Source organism: Dioscorea cayenensis, chromosome 6 (assembly GCF_009730915.1).
Source record: "Dioscorea cayenensis subsp. rotundata cultivar TDr96_F1 chromosome 6, TDr96_F1_v2_PseudoChromosome.rev07_lg8_w22 25.fasta, whole genome shotgun sequence".
Classification (NCBI taxonomy): domain Eukaryota; kingdom Viridiplantae; phylum Streptophyta; class Magnoliopsida; order Dioscoreales; family Dioscoreaceae; genus Dioscorea; species Dioscorea cayenensis.
Window position 1 is genome coordinate 21004548 of NC_052476.1, and position 20123 is coordinate 21024670.

Here is a 20123-nt window from a genome sequence, read left to right on the forward strand (position 1 = left end):
TTCCCATATATACCCCTTTGAAAACTTGAAAATCACAATTATTTCCTTGCATAATATCATTTTCTATATACCATCCCCAATTCTTTTTTATTTTCATACGCCATGAAAACTCATTATTAAAAATATATATATATATATATATTTCACCCTCATGATGTTATATCTCATTATATAATAAAAAATAATTTTATATAACTTGAATAGCAATCGTATATAAAATGTTTAAGATATATATAATAATTTTAATTTTTATATAACTTGAATAGCAATTATATGTGAAATGTTTAATGCTAATTTATATAGATCAGGAGCAAAACTGCATTTTATTTATTTTTAAATCTATTATTATTATTATTATTTTTTGATAAATTTGCTATAAACACCTTGTTAATTTTTTATATTGTATTTCGAGAGGTCTCGAGTTTAAATTACTATGCTCTTTCTTCGTATTTTAAATCTATTATTCCACAATTATATATATATAACAATTTTAATTTTTAAGGATAGATATAAGAAAATGGCATAAGGGTACAAATATAATTTCAAATTTCCGCAAGGGTATATTTGTAAAACAAATTTAAAAAACGACCAGATTTCGTGACCTTTCTTTAGAGCCCCGGGAATCGCAATCTCTCTCGTCTTTCGTCCTTCCCGTCGTGCGAAGCCCGATCAAACCCTAGAACGGGAAATCTCGAATTCATCTCCAATGGCGCCCCCGAGGGTGGGACGGCTACTTCTCCTTGTTTTCCTCCTCTCCTATGTCCTCACTGCTTTCTGCGCGTAAGAGCCGGCCACCCCTTTGTCCAATTTTCGATTTTTTCTTTTTTTATTGCGGATTTTTTTCAAATTTTTGGTTTTTTTTTTCTGGGGGTTTAGGAAGAGTTATTACGATGTGTTGCAAGTATCGAAGAGCGCGTCGGAAGATCAGATCAAGAGGGCGTATAGGAAGCTCGCATTGAAGTACCATCCTGATAAGAATCCTGGGAATGAAGAGGCGAACAAGAGGTTTGCGGAGATTAATAATGGTATGGATCTACTTCTTTCTAATATATATATATATATTTTTTGTTGATTTGAAGATGTTTTTGTTGTTGATTTGAATAAATAAATAAATAAAAAAATCTGATTTTTATTTTGGGTTTCATTTGTGGATTTTAGCTTATGAAGTGTTATCGGATCGAGAGAAGAGGAGTATTTATGATAGGTATGGCGAGGAGGGTTTGAAGCAGCACGCTGCCAGTGGAGGTGGTAGAGGAGGGGGAATGAACATTCAGGACATTTTCAACAAGTAAGGGGATTGCTTTTGTGTTTTTTTAATTTTTTTAAGCAATGTATATGAATTTATTTGCTGATGTTGAATTTATCTTTGAAGAAATCAAAGTGAAGAACTTGCATGCATTATCATTGTTGAATTTGCTAATGTATCTCTAGTTAACCTTTCATCTGGTTGGGTGATCAAATTCCTTTCCTACAAATTGATTGTATGGATGCAATGTGTAATTAAAGGATGTTGAGTTTGTTTATCACATCTTGATCTGTGTATGTTATGAGGATTAAACAATGTTTAAATGCATTGACAGAAGATGTTTAGACAAATTGTGCTGTTCCAATTTTGCTTATTGATATAAATATGGCAGTAAAGCCACATAAAGAATGCTCTTCAAATACATGCATGCTTATTTTTAAATTTGCTTATTCGCTGCATTTTATCATTTTAGAAGCCTAACAGAATCCTTGCTAATGAAGTACGTGCTGCTGACTTTCCATATTGTCTGGGTTATTTTCTGGCCTATGTCAATAGCCACCAGGATGATAAGCCATCTAGCTAATGTCAGGAGTTATTAATATTTTTTAGCATCATTGTTTACATTTAGCTCAATCTCTCTTTAGTTTCTTTGGTGGTGGTGGAGGTGCGGAAGAAGAAGAGGAGAAGATTCCAAAAGGTGATGATGTAATTGTTGAGTTGCATGCCTCTCTTGAAGATTTATACATGGGTGGCTCACTAAAGGTACCATAAACTGTTATTGAACCTTCTCCATTTGTATAAATTGTATCCATAATATAATGTTTGATCATCTTAAACCTATAACTGTTTTTACTAGTATCCAAATGCTTGTGCTTATTTTCATGTCTTGTGGTTTTATTTCTAGGTTTGGAGGGAGAAAAATGTTATCAAGCCAGCCCCTGGGAAGAGGCGTTGTAATTGCAGGAATGAAGTCTATCATAGGCAAATTGCTCCTGGCATGTTTCAACAAATGACAGAACAGGTACTTCAGAGTTGTAATTGTTATTTCAATGGGATGGGTGTGTTTGTGTTTACCCATGCATGTGTCAAAGTAAATACATTAGGGCCATCTCTAAAAGCTTGAGAAGAAACTTTTCTGGCTTTGCTTTACCCTGAAGTCAATGTTCTCTGATGTTTTCATGTGGAAGAGATTTTTTTTTGGCCAGATTGTGATGTATACTATTTTTTGTCTATGTCCAGGTCTGCGAGCAATGTCCAAATGTGAAATATGAGAGAGAAGGGGATTTCATCACTGTTGATATTGAGAAGGGAATGCAAGATGGCCAGGTAGGAATTTACTTGTTAGGATTTTTTCTTATGCTGCCATCACGTAGTAATTAATAACTCAAGCTTCAGCCAACTATATAACAGGACTGTTTTGGAGTTTAAGGCAAAGGAATAAGCTAAAAGGAAATCAAGGCACTATAGAAAGATTTACTGTTTAACTTGTACTTTCCCGGCCTTGGAAAATGGAAATACATCTTAACAAAGACAAAATTTACAAGCTTCCTGATATTTAGATTTTCTATTCATTTCCTCAAGGAAAAGTATCTTGGTCCCTGATACTCAAATGAGATGCAAACACTTTTCATCTCTTTTGCATGTTCGATGTTGACAATCGTGTTGGTTCTTTATTTTTAATCTCCTTTATTTGTTTTAACTCCTGTTTGACTCATGTTGTACAGGAGGTGGTATTTCATGAAGATGGAGAGCCTATTATTGATGGAGAACCGGGAGATTTGAAGGTTTTCCACCCTTACTGAACAGAATAAATCTAATCACTTTATTTAATTCAACTATACATGCTCAGTTACTCAAATGATTTGCTAAACTGTCTTCTTATTGCCTGAGCAGTTCAGGATTCATACTGCACCTCATGATCGATTCAGAAGAGAAGGCAATGACCTGCATATGACTGTGACGATCTCACTGGTAATGATTCTTTTCATTTTTAAGCTCATTCTGATTCGAACCAATGCTTTAATTATCATGAACTATACTCGTTCATATTGTTCCCAAATTAGAGCATCCTGTCAATAAATTGCCTTTAACTTAACGTGGATCTTTGGCTTTCCAGGTCCAAGCTCTTGTTGGTTTTGAAAAGACGGTCACACACCTTGACGAACATTTAGTCGAAATTGGAACCAAGGTCGGTAGTCGATTCAATCTCCGCTATGCATTTGTTTTTCTGTTTTACTTGTTTATCTCACACCTGTGGATCTCTTCAGGGAATCACTAAACCGAAAGAAGTGAGGAAGTTCAAAGGTGAAGGAATGCCTCTACACTTTAGTAACAAGAAAGGTGATTTATATGTCACTTATGAAGTCTTGTTTCCGAAATCACTGACTGAAGATCAGAAGACTAAAATCAAGGAAATTCTTACCTAATTAACACGGACGTTGTTCTTCGCCCCGGGTCGGTCTAATACATCGTCATCCATGTATCATGGAAAGTTCATTTTGAAAGGCATACATGATGCAAATTATGGAAAGCAGAGATATGTATGATGTTATCTATTGTAATCCTGAGTTCCAACTTCCAAATTTTTGCAAATGTAGTTATTTCCATTGAATTTCTCAAGAGATGTTATAGAGAATGTTAATCTAGTGACCATATTTGTTGTGGTTCAATATTATTCACAAGAAACCCAATGAATTTGTTCTGTTATACTTTCATTAATGTTATGGTTTAAATTTGTAGGCTGTATTCTTATTATTTGGATAAGAATAAGGAGTGTGTTTCAATTTTTAGATTATATATATATATATATATATGGTAAAAGATAATGTCAATATTTTCAGACCCGGACCAGCAGGTCGAGACAGGGTTGACTTGGACCCGGCTTTAAAATTCGGTTTGATTCAATATATAAAACCGAATTTTAATAAAACTGGGATTGAACCGACAATTGGCCAATTGAATTGGTGATCCGGTGACCCGGCCGGGTAATTAACCTGAGTCTGCATAATTTTTTTTTTAATTCTTATTTTATTTTATAATATTCTAATGTTTGAGGTTTATAATGTAAAATTATAAAACTAGGGAAGGGAGAGACTAAAAGAATATTTTTATATATCTTTTTTAATGAATTTCTTAGTTGTGTATTTTCTCGGTGAATATTTTTATGTTTTCTCAATTAATTTTGTATTAGTTTATTTTTATGTTATTTAATGTATTTCACATTTTTAATGTATTGTGCTTCAATATTTATTTATGTAAAATACTTGCTTAAATTTTTTAAAATCATATTTTTATTCTTCCATATTTGATTTTTAATTATATATAACCAAAATGTATATTACTCTTCCTCGGGTCGATGCCTGATCCGAGTTTGAAAACCTTGAATAATTTAAATAATGCCCTAGATTACTGTTTTTTTAAGTATATTTGATTTAAAAGATCTCTATACATTATTTTTAAAATTCCTGAACATCCATAAATTATTGGTCATATATATATATAACAAAATATAAGGTTTAAATTTTAGTAGCCACAAAAGTTTTTATATGTTCGTTAAGAATAATAATATAAAAATTTTCAAGGGGGCGTTGCGAGAATCGAACTCGCGACCTCTCGCACCCGAAGCGAGAATCATACCACTAGACCAAACGCCCTACTTCATTCTAAAAATTCCACTTTGTTAGAGATCAATATACAAATACGCTACTAATATTATTAACTTAATAACTTAAACATCCACTTTGATATTTATTATTAATTAATAAATTAATAAATAGGTGAATATGCCATTTTGAGAAATGTAAAGCGGGGAATGTAAACTGTAATATATATATAGATATAGATATACCTTAGTAGATTGAATCATAATAGTAATATAATAAAAAGTAGTATGAATAGTATTTTGATCTAAACCGTTTAATCAAATAAATACTAATCTAACTCTAATCAATTTTAATAGGGAATGACTTGGGCGAAGTTAGATAGATGTAGTTTGTGTAGTTCACCATTAATATTGTGACACGTCTTCCAAATATATATAAAAATATAATAACTTTCCTATAATGCCCTCACTTTATTTTTAAATTACTCATCTCATGCCACGTGTCAAACATCCAATAGTGAACTACACTACCTACAACTATCTAACTTCATCTAAGTTATTCCCATTTTAATAAGCCCGTTAATGAATCTATTTCTCAAATTTGATTACTGTACTCAATTGCAAATATTTTTCCATATATATAAATATTTTGTTATGCTTTATAAATAATATAAAGAGGAGTATTCTTTTATGGACGTCCATAAATAAAAATTCTATGAACATCCATTATTAGTCGTTGTTGAATCTCAATCCAACGGCCAACATTGATAAACAATAATTATTACAATAACATATACATTAATTATTGTTTTGAACAGTGATTACTGTTCATCAATGTCAACCGCTAAATCGTGATCTACCGACTCGATAATTGGATGTCTATATATATATTTTTTTATCTATAGACGTCCATAAAAGATGTATTACCTGGTATATATATGTCTTCCATGTATATATAATTTCATATAGGAAAAAAATCATCTAGGTAAATCTAGGGACTTTTTAAATTTAAACCGTTGGATCATCATCCAATGATTGATTGTTTATATAAACACTGTATACATTTTTACTATGATCACTGTACTGTCCAACGAGTTCATCTCCCTAGTTTTGGTTCCAGCCTATTATATTCTGACACGTGTCCCATGTGATGTTATTATATTTTTTTTATTGTGATTGGGGATACGTGTGTCGGGTTTTAATAGGCTGGAACCAAAATATTCTCTAGTTCTAGAATCGGGGAGATAAAGTTTTTGTCAATGAAGTTTCTACTATTCATAATAATAAAAACCGTCAGATTACGATCCAATGGCTACTATGGACATCCCTCCCTAGATGATGGATCCTCGTTTATATATATATATATCTGTATTATGCGTAACGTGTTGTAATGACTAATAATAAGTGATAAAAAAAAATTAAAAATTCGCAAAGTGCGAATAACCCCTCCAACTCCTTCATATTTACAAAAACAAACTCATCATCATCATCATCATCTAATGTCCCGTCGCCGGCGAGCGGCGGAGCGGCGAATCCTCCAGCTCCTTCAAGACCAAAAAGCCCGCATCTTCACCGACGAGCTTCTCGCCCACATCCTCCGCCACCACCTCCACTTCTCCCCTTCTCTCCTCCTCTTCTTCAACTCCCTCCTCAAATCCCATTCTCTCTCTCCCTCCTCCTCCCACCTTTCCCTCCCTCTCTTCTCCCTTCTCCGCCACCTCTCCCTCTTCCCCAACCACCTCACCTTCCCTCCTCTCCTCAAATCCCTCTCCAACCTCCGCCACCTCATCGCCGGCCAATCCATCCACGCCACCACCATCATCTCCGGCTTCCACTCCTACCCTTCCATCTCCATCGCCACTCTCGATCTCTACTCGTCTTGCCACCACCTCCACGACGCCCGCAATGTGTTCGACGAAATGCCCCACCGAGACGCCGTCGTCTGGAACATCCTCATCAACGCCTTCTCCAAAGCCGGCGACTTGCAAAACGCTTACCTCTTCTTCCGCCGCGCCGACCACCGCAACACTGTCACCTGGAACTCTATCATCAATGGCTTCGCCAAAGCTGGGAAGGATGAAGCCGCCATGGATCTCTTCAAGGAGATGTGGGATGCGGGGATTGAGCTTGATGACGCTACACTCGCCACCGTCTTGCCGGTGTGCGCCCGACTCGGCGCTGTCCACGCCGGGAGGTTGATCCACGACCACGCTCGCCGGCGAGGGCTATTGAAAGACGCCGTGAACAATGTCCATGTGCTGAACTCTTTAATAGATATGTACTGTAAATGCGGGGACTTGGTCACTGCACGGAAGGTGTTTGATGAAATGCCCAAGAGAAGTGTGGTCTCATGGAATGCAATGATCAATGGTTTGGGTTCAAATGGGCGTGGAGAAGATGGTTTGGAATTGTTTGAATCGATGATGAGGAGTGGTTTTCGGCCGAATGCCGGTACTTTTCTTGGAGTTCTTGGGTGTTGTAGGCACACGGGGATGGTCGGGAAAGGCCGGGAGGTGTTTAGGGTGATGGCGGCGGAGTATGGAGTGGAGCCCGGAGATTGAACACTATGGTTGTATGGTTGATCTTCTCGGTAGATGCGGGTTTGTGAGGGAAGGTTATGAGTTGATTACTAGGATGACTATGAGGCCGAGTGCCGCAATTTGGGGAGCTCTTTTAGAGCTCTTGTAGGAACTACGGTGATGTCGAAATGGCGGTGGTGGCTGCAAAGGAGCTTGTAGAGGTTGAGCCTTGGAATTCTGGTAACTATGTGTTGTTGTCCAATGTTTATGCGGAAGCTGGGAGATGGGAGGATGTGGAGAAGGTAAGGATTTCGATGAAGGAGCAGTGTGTAAAGAAGGCAGCGCCCGGACAGAGCTTGATAGGATTAAGCAGTAGTGTGGGTCTTTAATAAGTAATACCAATACAGTGATAAGTCGTCAACATGTTCCTAACCTATTATTGTTATCGTCGATGGAAATAAACACAAGTTCAACATAGTTCTAGCCGGAGTTTGGCTGTGTTCCATATTTACTCTCAAGAATGCCTAAACCCTATATTTATTATCAATGCCAAATTGACAAAATTTAACCAGTCAAGAATTCCGGTATTTTTCCAGTCTAGATGTCAAGCATGATCAAGTTATGTATTTGGTTCGGTGTCCTGAAATTTGTTCTGCATTAAGAAAGTTGAAAGCTATAAGAATTAATATTCAGTTGAAGTACCTGGACTTGCGCCTCAAGATACAGCAACTGGAGCTGCTACAACATATTTCTTTTTACCTCCAACTTCGGCGTTCTCTAAATAATGTATGCATTGTGAGAATAATCAGTTGTGATGGAATAAAGTGTTATTTGGAAAAATAAGGTAAATGAGGTTGAATATAAGAAACTGCAGAACAAAAGTCAAATCAGTTATGTTACAGTGAAGAAGCTAAAAAAACATGGAAAGATACAATGGCTTGCTTCCATATGGTGAGAACTCAGATGTATCACATCCATCCAATTATTTCAATCTGCAGTTGCTAGCTTTTCTTCGTCCACTTCAAATGCTTTTCTTGCTTGTTTCAGCTCTTCATTCATGGACAGTAATTCAGTACAACGATGGAGTTTGGGCATATCCTGGTTTTCAAACAGCAAGATATCAGCGGTTGCTAATTGCTTACCAAAACTGTCGGTTAGAAAACATTCTGATATAAAAAGCTTCATACAAGCTAAGTTTATTAGAATGACATCTAAAAATAATTGAAAGCCCGCATCTAAGACTGTATAACAAGGATGACATACTGGTTTGCGATCTTTGGGTTACACTATAGCTCTATATAGATGCTTCTTTGCATTCACTTTAACAGCTAAACCATAGATGTAATCTATGATAGGTTCCCAATAAATAGATTCCAATCATCTCAGACCTGACAAACATCAAGAAATGACATGTATACATTTTGCAGAATATTACCTTGCGAATTAGATATAAAAAATCTTCAGTCAATAATTTCCCCCTTTTCGTTGCAACATCTTGGGCTTTATGAACCTGACAAGAATTGTAATTATAATTTTGGTCAGATGAGTAGAGCCTTTGAAATCACTTCTATCAAAAGAGACATAAGCCATATTCAATGATCTAATGATGATGTTACATTAACTAAAGAGTAATGTTACTTATCCAAAGTAGGTATATCTGATAGACTTCCTCATTCATTAATTGCAGTTCAAGGTATATCAAGATCATGATGTTGGTGATCTCAAAAACAAAGATAATGGATGTCCATGAATTTGGAAAGTCTATTTGGTAAACTTAAGAGTGTACAAATAGCATTACTCAAAGGTACAGACCAAAAATTAACTAAATTCCATCTGAAGTGGAGATCATGCTCACCAAATCTGTAATATACTCAACAACAATGTCCTCCACTAATGCAACTGTTTCTGGTAATGGCTGCAAACCAAGGAAAGACGCCAATGAGTGGGCAAGAGACAGTTATTGTTACCAATAAGTCAAAGATAATATTGTCCATTAATAATCATGCGGTATCGATTAACTAATCTTCTTTCATGTGTATTCGTCTTTCTAAAAGAAGAAAAAACTCTTTTACCATTTCACAAGGCAGAATTCTTTTTCATCAAACCAACAGAAAGAGCCGTGAGTTCAACATAATTATAATGATCCTACATTGTCTAATAAGCAAATGCGAAAAATAAACAAAGTAAAAGGGTTAACAATTAACACTTATCATCTAATAAATGATAGCATTTTATGTGTAACTAGAGTTTGTCATATTCATCAATATATCAACAGGTTGGGCATAAATAATCACGTATTAGACTACTTTTTATATTCAAGTTTCTTTTCTTGATTGTCTTCATAAAGAGAAGAAAAAACACCCATAAACTATGAGTAATGAGTTCAACAGAAATGGTCCATAGTAGAAACCACACCATCTCATCTTCAGACCATGACCATAGATTGTCTATGGAGATTTTGCAAACAATAGACAACCAGAAGCTTCAAGAATTAACACTAGCCTAATAACTAAGAAGAAGTTAGAAGCCACAAATATATAACTAGGGATAGTCATCACTATAAATAAATCAAAGGTAATATCTTTCCTAGGTTGCAGATATATAATCATTTACTTTCCTTTTTCTAATTATCTTTTGTATCAATGAACAGTAACAAGACATCAAACTTGGGTTTCTCTTAAGAATTCAGCAGATGAGCAATACTATTTCAGTCTATTTTATCAATTTACTACAAGATTCAGGGAGCAACTCTAACTACAACACACAACACAACCAAAACTGCTAAATTTGCCCAAATTACTAAAACATGTGAAACAAGATAAAATGAGTTATTAAATCTAAAAAAAAATTGTGAATACGAAACAAGGTGTACTAATTCAAATTGGTAGAAGATAAATAGGGTTCTCACATTGGGATCATCGCCGAAACCATACATCATATGCTGCACTGCGGAATCAGAAAACAAAATCATATCAAAACATGGAGAGATGATCAATCAGAGATCAAGAGAAAGATGGATTAAGAGTATAGCATACGATCTTTCTGGAATACGCCGCGCTTGCGCTTGAGAGAGGAGGAATCGGAGGGTTGCTGAGACTGCCCAGCTCCTCCAGCTTTCCCCTTCCCCGATGATGGGTTGTGCATCGTGTTATCAAACCCTAGATTGACCAAAGCTTTGGAATTCTCGATCTCGGATTGAGAAAGAAAACCCTAATCCTTGAAAGGATTGGGGTATTTCGGAGATCAACAAGCAGTGGTACTGGGAAACAGGGACGAGAGATCATATATATATAAGCGTGGAAATTTTACGTTTATGTCCAATGAAAAGTATGTAATTTTTTTAAGGTTTTTTTTACTTGCCACCCCTTAAAATATATATATATATATATATAAATAGTGAAATTTCCTGCCACCATCTCAACGTCAATGTTTTAAAATCCGGATTAAACTGGATTGGAAATCGGTTGAGTGATCGGTTTACGGTTAAACAGGTTCAATCAGTCGGTTCAATTAAATTTGATTTTTTTAAAAATAAAATAATTTTAAAAAAATATATAAACATTAAAAATATTATGAAAATTAATAAATTATAAACAATATAAAAAATTTATTAATATGTATCAATCAAATCAAAGTTTTATTATCAAAAGTGATAATTAAAAATTAATTATAAACTTTCAATCATCATAATTTCAAGAAATTCAACAAAAAAATAATAAAAATAGTGATTTATATTGAACAAATAATAACTAACATCTATTAAGAAATATTTAATCTCTCTTCCAATTTTGCTTGTCATTTACCAAATATTTTTTTATGAAAAAATTTTAAAGTTATTTAAAAAAACAAAGAATGATGGAGATGCGGGGTATCGATCCCCGTACCTCTCGCATGCTAAGCGAGCGCTCTACCATCTGAGCTACTACATCCCCATTTTGTTAATCAAGTGTACATTGATAAAAATAATCCTCCCAACGACATCACATAAACAGCCAGCCATACAAAAAGAGAACAAATGACTATTGGTCCATATTAAATAAAATTAAATAAAGAACAAAAAAGAAACAATGTCATTTTTTTTAGTCAGTTTTCCATGAACCACGAGAGTTTTGTGCCATATCTTTCTGATTACCAATAAGAAAAGAAGATGAATGAAAAATGAGTTCCTTAACAAAAGATAACAGTATTGTCTACTTGATGTACTGGGAAATCCACTTGAAGCCCTCACCATAGCCCATCTTGCGCACAATGCTGCACATGAAAACCTCGAGAGGGCGAACATTCGACTCGGCAAGGTTTACTTTGCCCTTTCCAGTAGTGAAGTTGTTGAGACCAAGGCTGTAGCGTAGCTCCTCCTCGGATGCTGCATAAGGGATGTCGATCTTGTTCCCTAGCACAAGGAAAGGGACAGTCGCCAATGAGTCATCGGAGAGAAGTGCGTCCAGCTCCTTCTTAGACTCTGCAAACCTCTCTTTGTCGTAGGCATCTACCAAGTAAATCACCGCATCCACCTACAAAAGTCAGAAGCCAGCGTTTAACAAAAAAAAACCCAGTAGAACTATCAATGCATGGCTGGTGGAGAAAATAACAGCACAACCAAACAGATATCTTGCTTATTTCAAGCCGTATTAACTGACTTAGTAATTGAAAATGATATAAGTGGTTTCTTTTTAATAAGTAGAGAAAAGTGAGGGAGACAATAAGAAAAGTCTAATAAATAATATTCTTATTAAGCAAAGAGACTTGATTCTGATATCACTTAAAGAATAACATGGCATTTTCAAAGGATTATTGACATATTTTGATCACAAGATAACTCTTTAGAGTTGAGACACTTATGCTTATAAGTTGTAACAATACAGTGAGCCCATGGTGTAGGGTGAGCATGTTGATTGGAAAGGCTTTAACAAACAAAGCTATTGATACCATAGGAGCATAATCAGCCCTATCATATGTTCATTAGATCAGTTTGAATGCAATGTTGATATCAAATCTGGATACTACACAGACAGGGCATCATATGATAAATCAAGGGAACACTCCTTGAACACCTTATATCGTCAGTCCTATCATCTGTTGATTATTAGATTTGTTTGAATAAAATGCTATCAAATAGGATATTCAATCTGGATACTACATAGAAAACATCATATGATAAATCAAGGGAACACTCCTTGAACACTGTATATCATCAGTCCTATCATCACTTGATTATTAGATTTGTCTGAATAAAATGCTTTCAAATAGGATATTCAATCTGGATACTACATAGAAAACATCATATGATAAATCAAGGGTACACTCCTTAAACACCGTATATCGATAAGCATGTAGAGGTTCAACAACCAATCATATCTACCTGGCAAGGTTAACCAAGTATCACTTTGAAAAGATATTTAAAAAAAAGGGCGTGATTGTTAATATCATAGGTATAACTTTGGAAAAAATTGGATTACACATTTACACTAAACATATGGAGATAAAAAATGGAGAAACGATGGTGAATCAAACACTACGAATTGAAGATTTCAGTTATTGAGTGGCATGTAAATTCAGATAACGAAGTGAATAAAGCAAACTTTACTTTGACCACGCAAATCCAAAGATGTAGAATCGACAGTACAAGATGGTAAATAGAATTAACAGTAAAGAAAAAAAAAAAGATCTTCACTCATAAAAATTCATAAATGTTCTGACATTTCTTCTTCTCACTACTTGCTTATTCATTAACATGTTTTTGGAGACAATGATACTAAATTGTAACCTTAAACAATTCTCTTCAACTCCATCTCAGATGTTGCAACTTGAGGTCGCAATTGATTGGAGAAAAATTTTAAACAAAAGGAAAAAAAAATGAATTTCAAGAAACGTAGAAGGGAAAAAAAAATCAAGAATTAAATGAACCTTTTTTCCTTGGATTTTCTCTGCCACTACATCAATAAAAACTCTCTCAAAACAACCCTAATTCAAGGTAAATAATCCAGCAATTAACTGAATAATTATATAAAAAAATGCATATTGATCCAATGGTCTATATCGATTGATGAAGGATAATCAACGAAAAACAATTAAAAAAAATTACACAAAACTTTGTTCAGATCTCTAAGAACAAAAAAAATCAAACCTTAGCGTAGTAATCTTTCCAGACTCTGCGAGCGATCTGATGGCCTCCAAGATCGAAAGCTTTGAACTTGATCTTGCCGATGCTCAGCTCCTCCGACGTAGGGTACTGCGTTGGCTGATGTTGCACCAATCTCTAAAATCCACAAAAATCCAATAATAAAAAACTTAGATAACCGAAAAAAGGCAAAAATTCTTCCAAAAAAACCAAACAAATGAGATCAAACCTCATCTTTGAGCATATGAAGCAGCGTGGTTTTTCCAGCGTTATCAAGCCCTAAAAACAAGATCTTGGCTTCCTTTTGCCAAAGCCCTAGGGAGGCGAGCACGCCATAGAACCAATCCACAAGAAACATCGTCTCGCGGAGGCGATCAGGCCCCCAAAACCCACCACCAGATCGATCGAGAGCTCAGCGATATGGAACCCTAACAAAGAAAGGAGATGATGGAAAACGTTTTCAATGGAGAACGGAAACGCGTTTAATTCGTTTCCAATGGGAAACGGAAATACCAAGATGTATGTAATGAATCCTTTGACCAATAGGAGAGCAGAGATTGGTCGGTGCCTCGTCACTGGATCAATCTTGGACGTCCGTTTGGAATCCTACGGCTATGAATGTTTCATTGATTTGATGATGGTACAAGCGGATTCGGGTATGGGAGATCCTAAACGGATCTGGTGATCTTACCCGTTTTGATGCTACATTATACTTCTCGCACCAGTACAGTATATAATTCATTATTTTTGCAAAAATAGAATTTATTTTGGGATGTACAGTATATAATTCATTATGCTTGGCGAAGATTATCTTTAAAAGATTAGTAAAGCACCCGACTTGTCGAAAATTATCTTTTATTTGTTTGGCGCAAACTATCCTTAGAAAGTTAGTAAAATCACCGTAAGTAAAATCACCGTAACTGGTGGAACTCCATACTTGTTTGGTTTTTATTTTGTTACTAATTGATTTTCAAAAAAAAAAAAAAATCATGCATAGCTTGGTTTTAAAAATAAATAATGAGCAATATAAATTATATATAATATTTTCAAGCAAAAAAACTTCCTAATTGGAAACGATATTATTGTGCATAGATGTCATTGTATTAACCTCAATCTGATGGTACTGCTTCAACAAAGAAAATACACACAAGTTGGGCAGAAGAAGTATACAAACATAAATCCAACAACCAATTCTTTGCTTCAAAAACATTGATCATAAGTTGCCAAAACTTACACATAATTTGAGATGAGGAAATAGTTCACAGGAGTTACAAAGAAAAACAAACAAAATTGATGATTTATTTATTATTATAAGTTCATCAGGAGGAAAAGAAAAGAAAAGAAAAATACAATGTTATTGGTGAAACTAGGTATGATTGATGGCGCTTTAGTCTCTTGTTGAAGGGTGGAATAGCAGACTCTTGATGTAGGAGAAAATACTTGAAAGAGCTTCCTCCACGAAATGAGGTTGATTTTGCCGATGTTTATGCTGCAACTGGTTCATTTACAGAATGAGATACTGCACAATTCACCTGCCGAAACAACAGAAAAATCATACTGACTTATTTCTATGGACGTACTGGTTACATTGATAGGAATTAAAAAAAGTTAGATGACTTGTTATAAAAAATGTGATATAATTTGGCATATAGAGCAAGATACAAAGATAAAGGGAAATCATTTTGCAGTGATTGTATTGATGATATAATTTACTTTTTTCTTTCATCATTTTATATCATTTAAGTAGGTTTTTCTTTTTCTCATTCTAAGATCTTATGATAGTGCATACCTTGGCAGATTTGAAGAGTTCGTCTAGAACTTCTGATAAGGTTGGATGCGCGTGAACAGCAAATTTGATGTCCTGATGGGAAAAGAAAAAATGATAGCCCATGTGAGAAATTGTAACACTATTCAAACTCAACGTACATTAAAACAAATGTCAGTGCATCTAGAAGTTGCGAGAGAACCATCAAAATCATAATATCATGAATGCATCAACAAAAACTAGGAATTTGACAAGCATAGTATGGCACATTTTCAACAAAGCAAATTGAACATAACATTTTAAGCAGACAGCATTGACCACCTGAATGCGTGTTCCTAAGGCTATGGCATTCGATGCTTCATGAATGAGGTCTGCAGCATGAAGCCCTAATATATGAACTCCAAGAATCTCTCCCGTGTCAGGCCTGTAAATCAACTGCAATACCCAGAAAAAAAAAATCTATTTCTTGCTTTATATAAAATACATAAGCAATATGCAGGATTAAGGATTACCTTAGCAAGTCCTTCACCTTCATTTTCTGCTAAAGCTTTTGTGTTAGCCTTAAAACTTGTCTTTGCAATGCTTACTTCGAAACCCTCCTGTTCAGCTTTTTCCCTTGCTTGGGGCTGCATGAAAAGCCTGGATAAGTTCGTCCAATGTAAAAATCTATCGAGCAAAAAAAAAATATCATCATATGGTTGAAAAATAGAAAATGGGAACTTAGGAAAAGTTAAAATGTTAAGTGTTGCTCTCTCCCCCGGATTCTAGTCTACTGCACAATGTTGCAAACAAGGCATTCATTTTGGACGTTCCAATCACACTCAAAAAGTAACAGACATAGATCAAAATCATAGATCTTAAGTGCAATGTTTTGTGAGGTTAAAGCCCCACAGATTAATGAACCACACCATTAGTTCAGCTTTAAAATAAACCAAGAAGCTTGATGATACTTGGTACCTCTGTGAGTCCAACCATACTGATCTCAGGATGGGTAAAACAAGCAGCAGGAATGCTTAAATGATTCAGCACATTTTCCTTCCCACAAACACGCTCAACAACTGTTTCAGATAATACCAAGTCATAAACAAGTGAAACTGTTTTCCTAATAAAGAAGGTATTTACGTGATATGGCAGGAAACATAACATCTTAAACACCTGAAATCCCCTGTGCACTAGCAGCATGAGCCAGCATCATTTTTCCATTAGCATCTCCGATGCAATATAAATGAGGAACCTATATCCAAGCTTGAAAGTTAATGATGAGGATAGATAAATAACACATTGACATAAAGAAAAACCATTATAATCTTTAGAAGGAAGTTTGAAAATTTTAACTCAAATCGTGATTCTTATAAAACAGTACTAGGTGACAATATGGCAACTACAAATGAGCAAAGAAAAGCTTTCAACTCACCCGATTTCCACCAGCATCTAATACTTGCATATGATCATCAATTGGAGACGAAGCCACGCTGTGTGACTACATTTATCTAATAAGATAAGCCAAACCTATTTAGCAAATTACTGTTTTTAATACAAACTAGAAGTTGATATGAAAAGGTTAAAACTTGAATTACAAACATTTTCTAGGCCAAGTCCCTTGGTGAATGGAGCCCTTCCAGTTGCTATAAGGGCTGCATCTACCTGCAGAGTCGGAAACAATACACAATGCAAAATTATACAAGAAAACAAGATCTAAATCATTCAAGAATAGTTTGTAAATTATCAAAAGACATCAAGTAATAAATGACCTCTAATGTATCACTTGGCTCCTTTGTCTTTGCATCTATAAGCTCTATAAGCACAGGCCTTCCATCCTTTGCTGGTGTAATCTACAAAACCACAAAATAGTAAAAAAAGAAAAAAATGAAATTGTGTATATTCTTTCAAACAGTATACTGCAAATGAGCAACTAGTAATTACCTTCTTCGCAAATACTCCGGTATGATAATCGACATTCCTAGGATTAATAAGAATTCTCTGGGCCAACTTCCCTATCTCAGGATCGAAACCAGGCATCAGTTGATCTAAGGCCTCTACAAAAGTGACCTGTTGATAAAAAAAAATATCAATGAAAATAAGAGGAACAAGATAAAAAACAGTCAGCAGAAACCAAAGAAGAGGTGAATATATTCTAGCAAAAATCAGGTAAAAAGTCTAACATAATCTATTTAAATGCTTTTGCCAACTTAAACTGAAACTAGGCTCTGAGATCTCTGGAGCTATCTGTTTCAACTACTGAGATGAAATGGGCAGGAGTAATTTCAATCCTAGATACTTTTGGTAGAAAATATACCATCCATCGAAGCATCAGGTTTATTTTAATAAATACCTCACTTCCAAGAGCCGTGTAGACATCACTAAATTCAAGTCCAATATAACCACTTCCAACTATAGCTATCCAATCGGGTACCCATTCCAGTTTGAGTGCATGGTCACTTGTAAAAACAGTTTTCCCTGTGAAACGTAATTTGATAAGGTTTTAAATCATTAACACTACAAGAGACGGAAGCACCACAAGAAATCTGAATTTAACAGTAGTAATTTGTGTTACCGTCGACTTCAATGCCATTGGGAACGAAAGGAACAGACCCAGTAGCAATAATAATGTCTTTAGCAGTTATTTCAGTTTCTGGAAACCCAGCTTTTCCGTATTTCACCTTTTGGGGGCCCTGCATAGGCAAAATATCAACAATATAAGCAATACATTGAAAAGCATAATCACAAGTCGCTTACTAATGAAAATTGTCCAGGACGACAAGACACTCTCTAGCATGGGTTTTCGTGGTGGGTTAAATGTCTCCAACCATTTACTCACATGCATATTGGCTCTTTTCTCATCTAAAATATATAATGCCCTGGTTGCTATTTGCTAATGTGCAACCATTCTGATGTTGATACCTTTGATGACTTTACATTCATATACAGGAAATTAAAGTACTATGAATGGCTTACATACCACAATAGAACCAACACCGTTCAGTATGTCAACACCTAAAGCTTTCAACGAGTTTGTCAAATTACTACGAATTTTTGAGGCAAGATTATTTGCATGATCAGCCACTCCTTGTCTGTCATAACCAGCAGATGAAACCTGAAAGCAATAATGTGTCATCATTAGAGGAGCAACTTCTTAAAAGCAATGACATTTCCTAAAAGTCAAATAAAAACAGCATCTCCTACCATACAATATATATATATATATATATTAGAAAAAGGAAGCCAAGGCCAAAAACATGTCTAACAGCGCCAGCAGAGTAAAAGTAAGAAATCAAGATTAGCACAAACAATGTTTAATACAAAAGATAGTGCAGCATATTATTGAAGGAAGTTAAAGCAAACTTGAGATCCTGAGTTTCACAACAAGTAATGCATCAAAACAAAACAAACTTTCAGAATATATAATTACTTTGAACACATGAACTAGTTGCAGTCTTGCAGGGAAATAAAGCTCCCATTACCTGTAAACCCAATGCCTTCAAGTGATGCTCACTTTGAAGCTCACGCATCCTACCACTCACCGCTAGAAGAGCTTTGGATGGAACACAACCTCTGTTCACACAAGTTCCTCCAATAACATCCCCTTCAATGATGGCAGTTTTCAAGCCCTGTAAAATAACTCCAGCGATGAGATAATACTAATCAGAACAAAATGTCGCTTAGACTTATTCTTGACTCTTCATGAGAAAGAAGTGTAAGATAGGGTAGAGCATTTTGTGTAGTAAATGAGAGTGGAAGAAGCAATAAAAGAAGACCCAAGGTTAAAAAAAAAAGTCATTTATATATATAAAAAACCAAACTACAGACAACTATGAGGTAGCAATTAATATTCCAAAAATCAACAACCGGAACAGGAACCTACATGCCATCTAGACCGTTGATAAATAATCAAATGTTGGAAATTCAAGGCACAAAAGCCAAACCTGCACCTCCATCAACAAGAAATCTGCAACCTCATTCAGGCAAATGCAAGAAACTGAATTATATCCATAATGCTCTTGGAAAGAACAAGAATCCATTTTAGAAGAAACCCAAAGGGAAACACATGAATAATTACATATTATCAATTGGACAGGTAGGACGCACAACTATACCGGCATAAAAAACCTACATAAATAAAATGAAAAACATCAAGAGACACGGATCAACAGAGAAGTAACTGAAAATATTAACTGAAAAGGAATAATCTTTTCTCAATAAATCAAGCAACAAATAACTTTCACTTGGTTTACCTTAATGTGCACAATACCCAATGAAAAAAGAAATCGACAAAACCAAAGAAATGAAAACTTGCAAACATCCCCAAATCAAAAAAAAAATTTGGCACATAAAGTCTTCACATCTCTCTTTTAGAAAATGAAAATCAAGTACCTCCTCAACAGCGTGAAGAGCAGCACCATGGCCACCGACTCCAGCACCAATAATCACCAAATCATAATCAAAACCCTTGGAAGCACTACCGTTGCCGGAAAGGGCAGCAGTCACCGTCCGCGAAACGGACCTCTGAATCCTCCCCAATCCAACCGACTTAACCGATCGAAACCCTAGAACCTCTCGCTTAAGCCCGCAAAAGCGCAGAGCCGAGGATTTTGAGAAGGACCCGAGCGCCGGATTGGATTTCGCAGAGATCACCGGGGAGGCGCAGGAGAGGGAAAGAGAGGCTTGCATGGTGGGATCTAGGATTGAGAAAGACGAGGAATTGGAGAGGGATTTGGAGAAAAACTAGGGATTGAGAGGTTCACTCTCGAGAAGTCCGTCAAGAAGGCGGAGAGATCGAAGTGGAAGAAATGGAGAGCTCTTCCTTAGCTTAGTTGGCAGTGAATGGCTTGATCGGAGAATCATGACCATACATAAAACCTCGAGATTGGGATTGA

The 20123-nt window shown here is 35.5% G+C and overlaps 5 protein-coding genes and 2 non-coding genes across 7 annotated transcripts; 2 read left to right on the plus strand and 5 right to left on the minus strand.

Moving 5' to 3' along the window:
• The first annotated feature begins 605 nt into the window (after positions 1 to 605).
• Positions 606 to 3958, plus strand: LOC120262795 (dnaJ protein ERDJ3B). Its single transcript, XM_039270682.1, has 10 exons — positions 606 to 780; positions 877 to 1025; positions 1159 to 1288; positions 1891 to 2008; positions 2151 to 2267; positions 2486 to 2572; positions 2971 to 3030; positions 3140 to 3217; positions 3363 to 3434; positions 3514 to 3958. Exons 1-10 carry the CDS (start codon positions 707 to 709, stop codon positions 3670 to 3672), a joined length of 1044 nt encoding a protein of 347 aa, XP_039126616.1. The 5' UTR covers positions 606 to 706; the 3' UTR covers positions 3673 to 3958.
• An 869-nt stretch (positions 3959 to 4827) lies between these two features.
• On the minus strand, positions 4828 to 4899 carry TRNAP-CGG. Its single transcript has one exon. It is a non-coding gene; the product is annotated as a tRNA-Pro (tRNA).
• A 1366-nt stretch (positions 4900 to 6265) lies between these two features.
• Positions 6266 to 8111, plus strand: LOC120263990 (pentatricopeptide repeat-containing protein At1g09190). The gene is given in 3 exon segments (XM_039271976.1): positions 6266 to 7396; positions 7398 to 7523; positions 7525 to 8111. Coding segments are annotated over 3 exon segments (1407 nt in total). The 5' UTR covers positions 6266 to 6346; the 3' UTR covers positions 7756 to 8111.
• Positions 8112 to 8201: 90 nt separating this feature from the next.
• Positions 8202 to 10621, minus strand: LOC120263991 (transcription initiation factor TFIID subunit 13). The gene is made up of 5 exons (XM_039271977.1): positions 10402 to 10621; positions 10275 to 10312; positions 9222 to 9281; positions 8802 to 8876; positions 8202 to 8464 (listed from the first exon to the last, which is right to left on the minus strand). The coding sequence occupies exons 1-5, from the start codon at positions 10508 to 10510 to the stop codon at positions 8354 to 8356; spliced, it is 393 nt and encodes a 130-aa protein (XP_039127911.1). The 5' UTR covers positions 10511 to 10621; the 3' UTR covers positions 8202 to 8353.
• A 601-nt stretch (positions 10622 to 11222) lies between these two features.
• TRNAA-AGC lies at positions 11223 to 11298 on the minus strand. The gene has a single exon. It is a non-coding gene; the product is annotated as a tRNA-Ala (tRNA).
• A 115-nt stretch (positions 11299 to 11413) lies between these two features.
• On the minus strand, positions 11414 to 13935 carry LOC120262811 (GTP-binding protein SAR1A-like). Its single transcript, XM_039270706.1, has 3 exons — positions 13714 to 13935; positions 13491 to 13622; positions 11414 to 11877 (listed from the first exon to the last, which is right to left on the minus strand). The coding sequence occupies exons 1-3, from the start codon at positions 13840 to 13842 to the stop codon at positions 11557 to 11559; spliced, it is 582 nt and encodes a 193-aa protein (XP_039126640.1). The 5' UTR covers positions 13843 to 13935; the 3' UTR covers positions 11414 to 11556.
• A 716-nt stretch (positions 13936 to 14651) lies between these two features.
• On the minus strand, positions 14652 to 20048 carry LOC120263553 (dihydrolipoyl dehydrogenase 1, chloroplastic-like). The gene is given in 16 exon segments (XM_039271505.1): positions 14652 to 15016; positions 15274 to 15345; positions 15571 to 15684; positions 15762 to 15875; positions 16207 to 16307; positions 16405 to 16483; positions 16664 to 16708; positions 16710 to 16739; positions 16831 to 16893; positions 17001 to 17081; positions 17173 to 17298; positions 17582 to 17706; positions 17804 to 17921; positions 18209 to 18343; positions 18711 to 18857; positions 19621 to 20048. Coding segments are annotated over 16 exon segments (1695 nt in total). The 5' UTR covers positions 19918 to 20048; the 3' UTR covers positions 14652 to 14968.
• Positions 20049 to 20123: the final 75 nt, after the last annotated feature.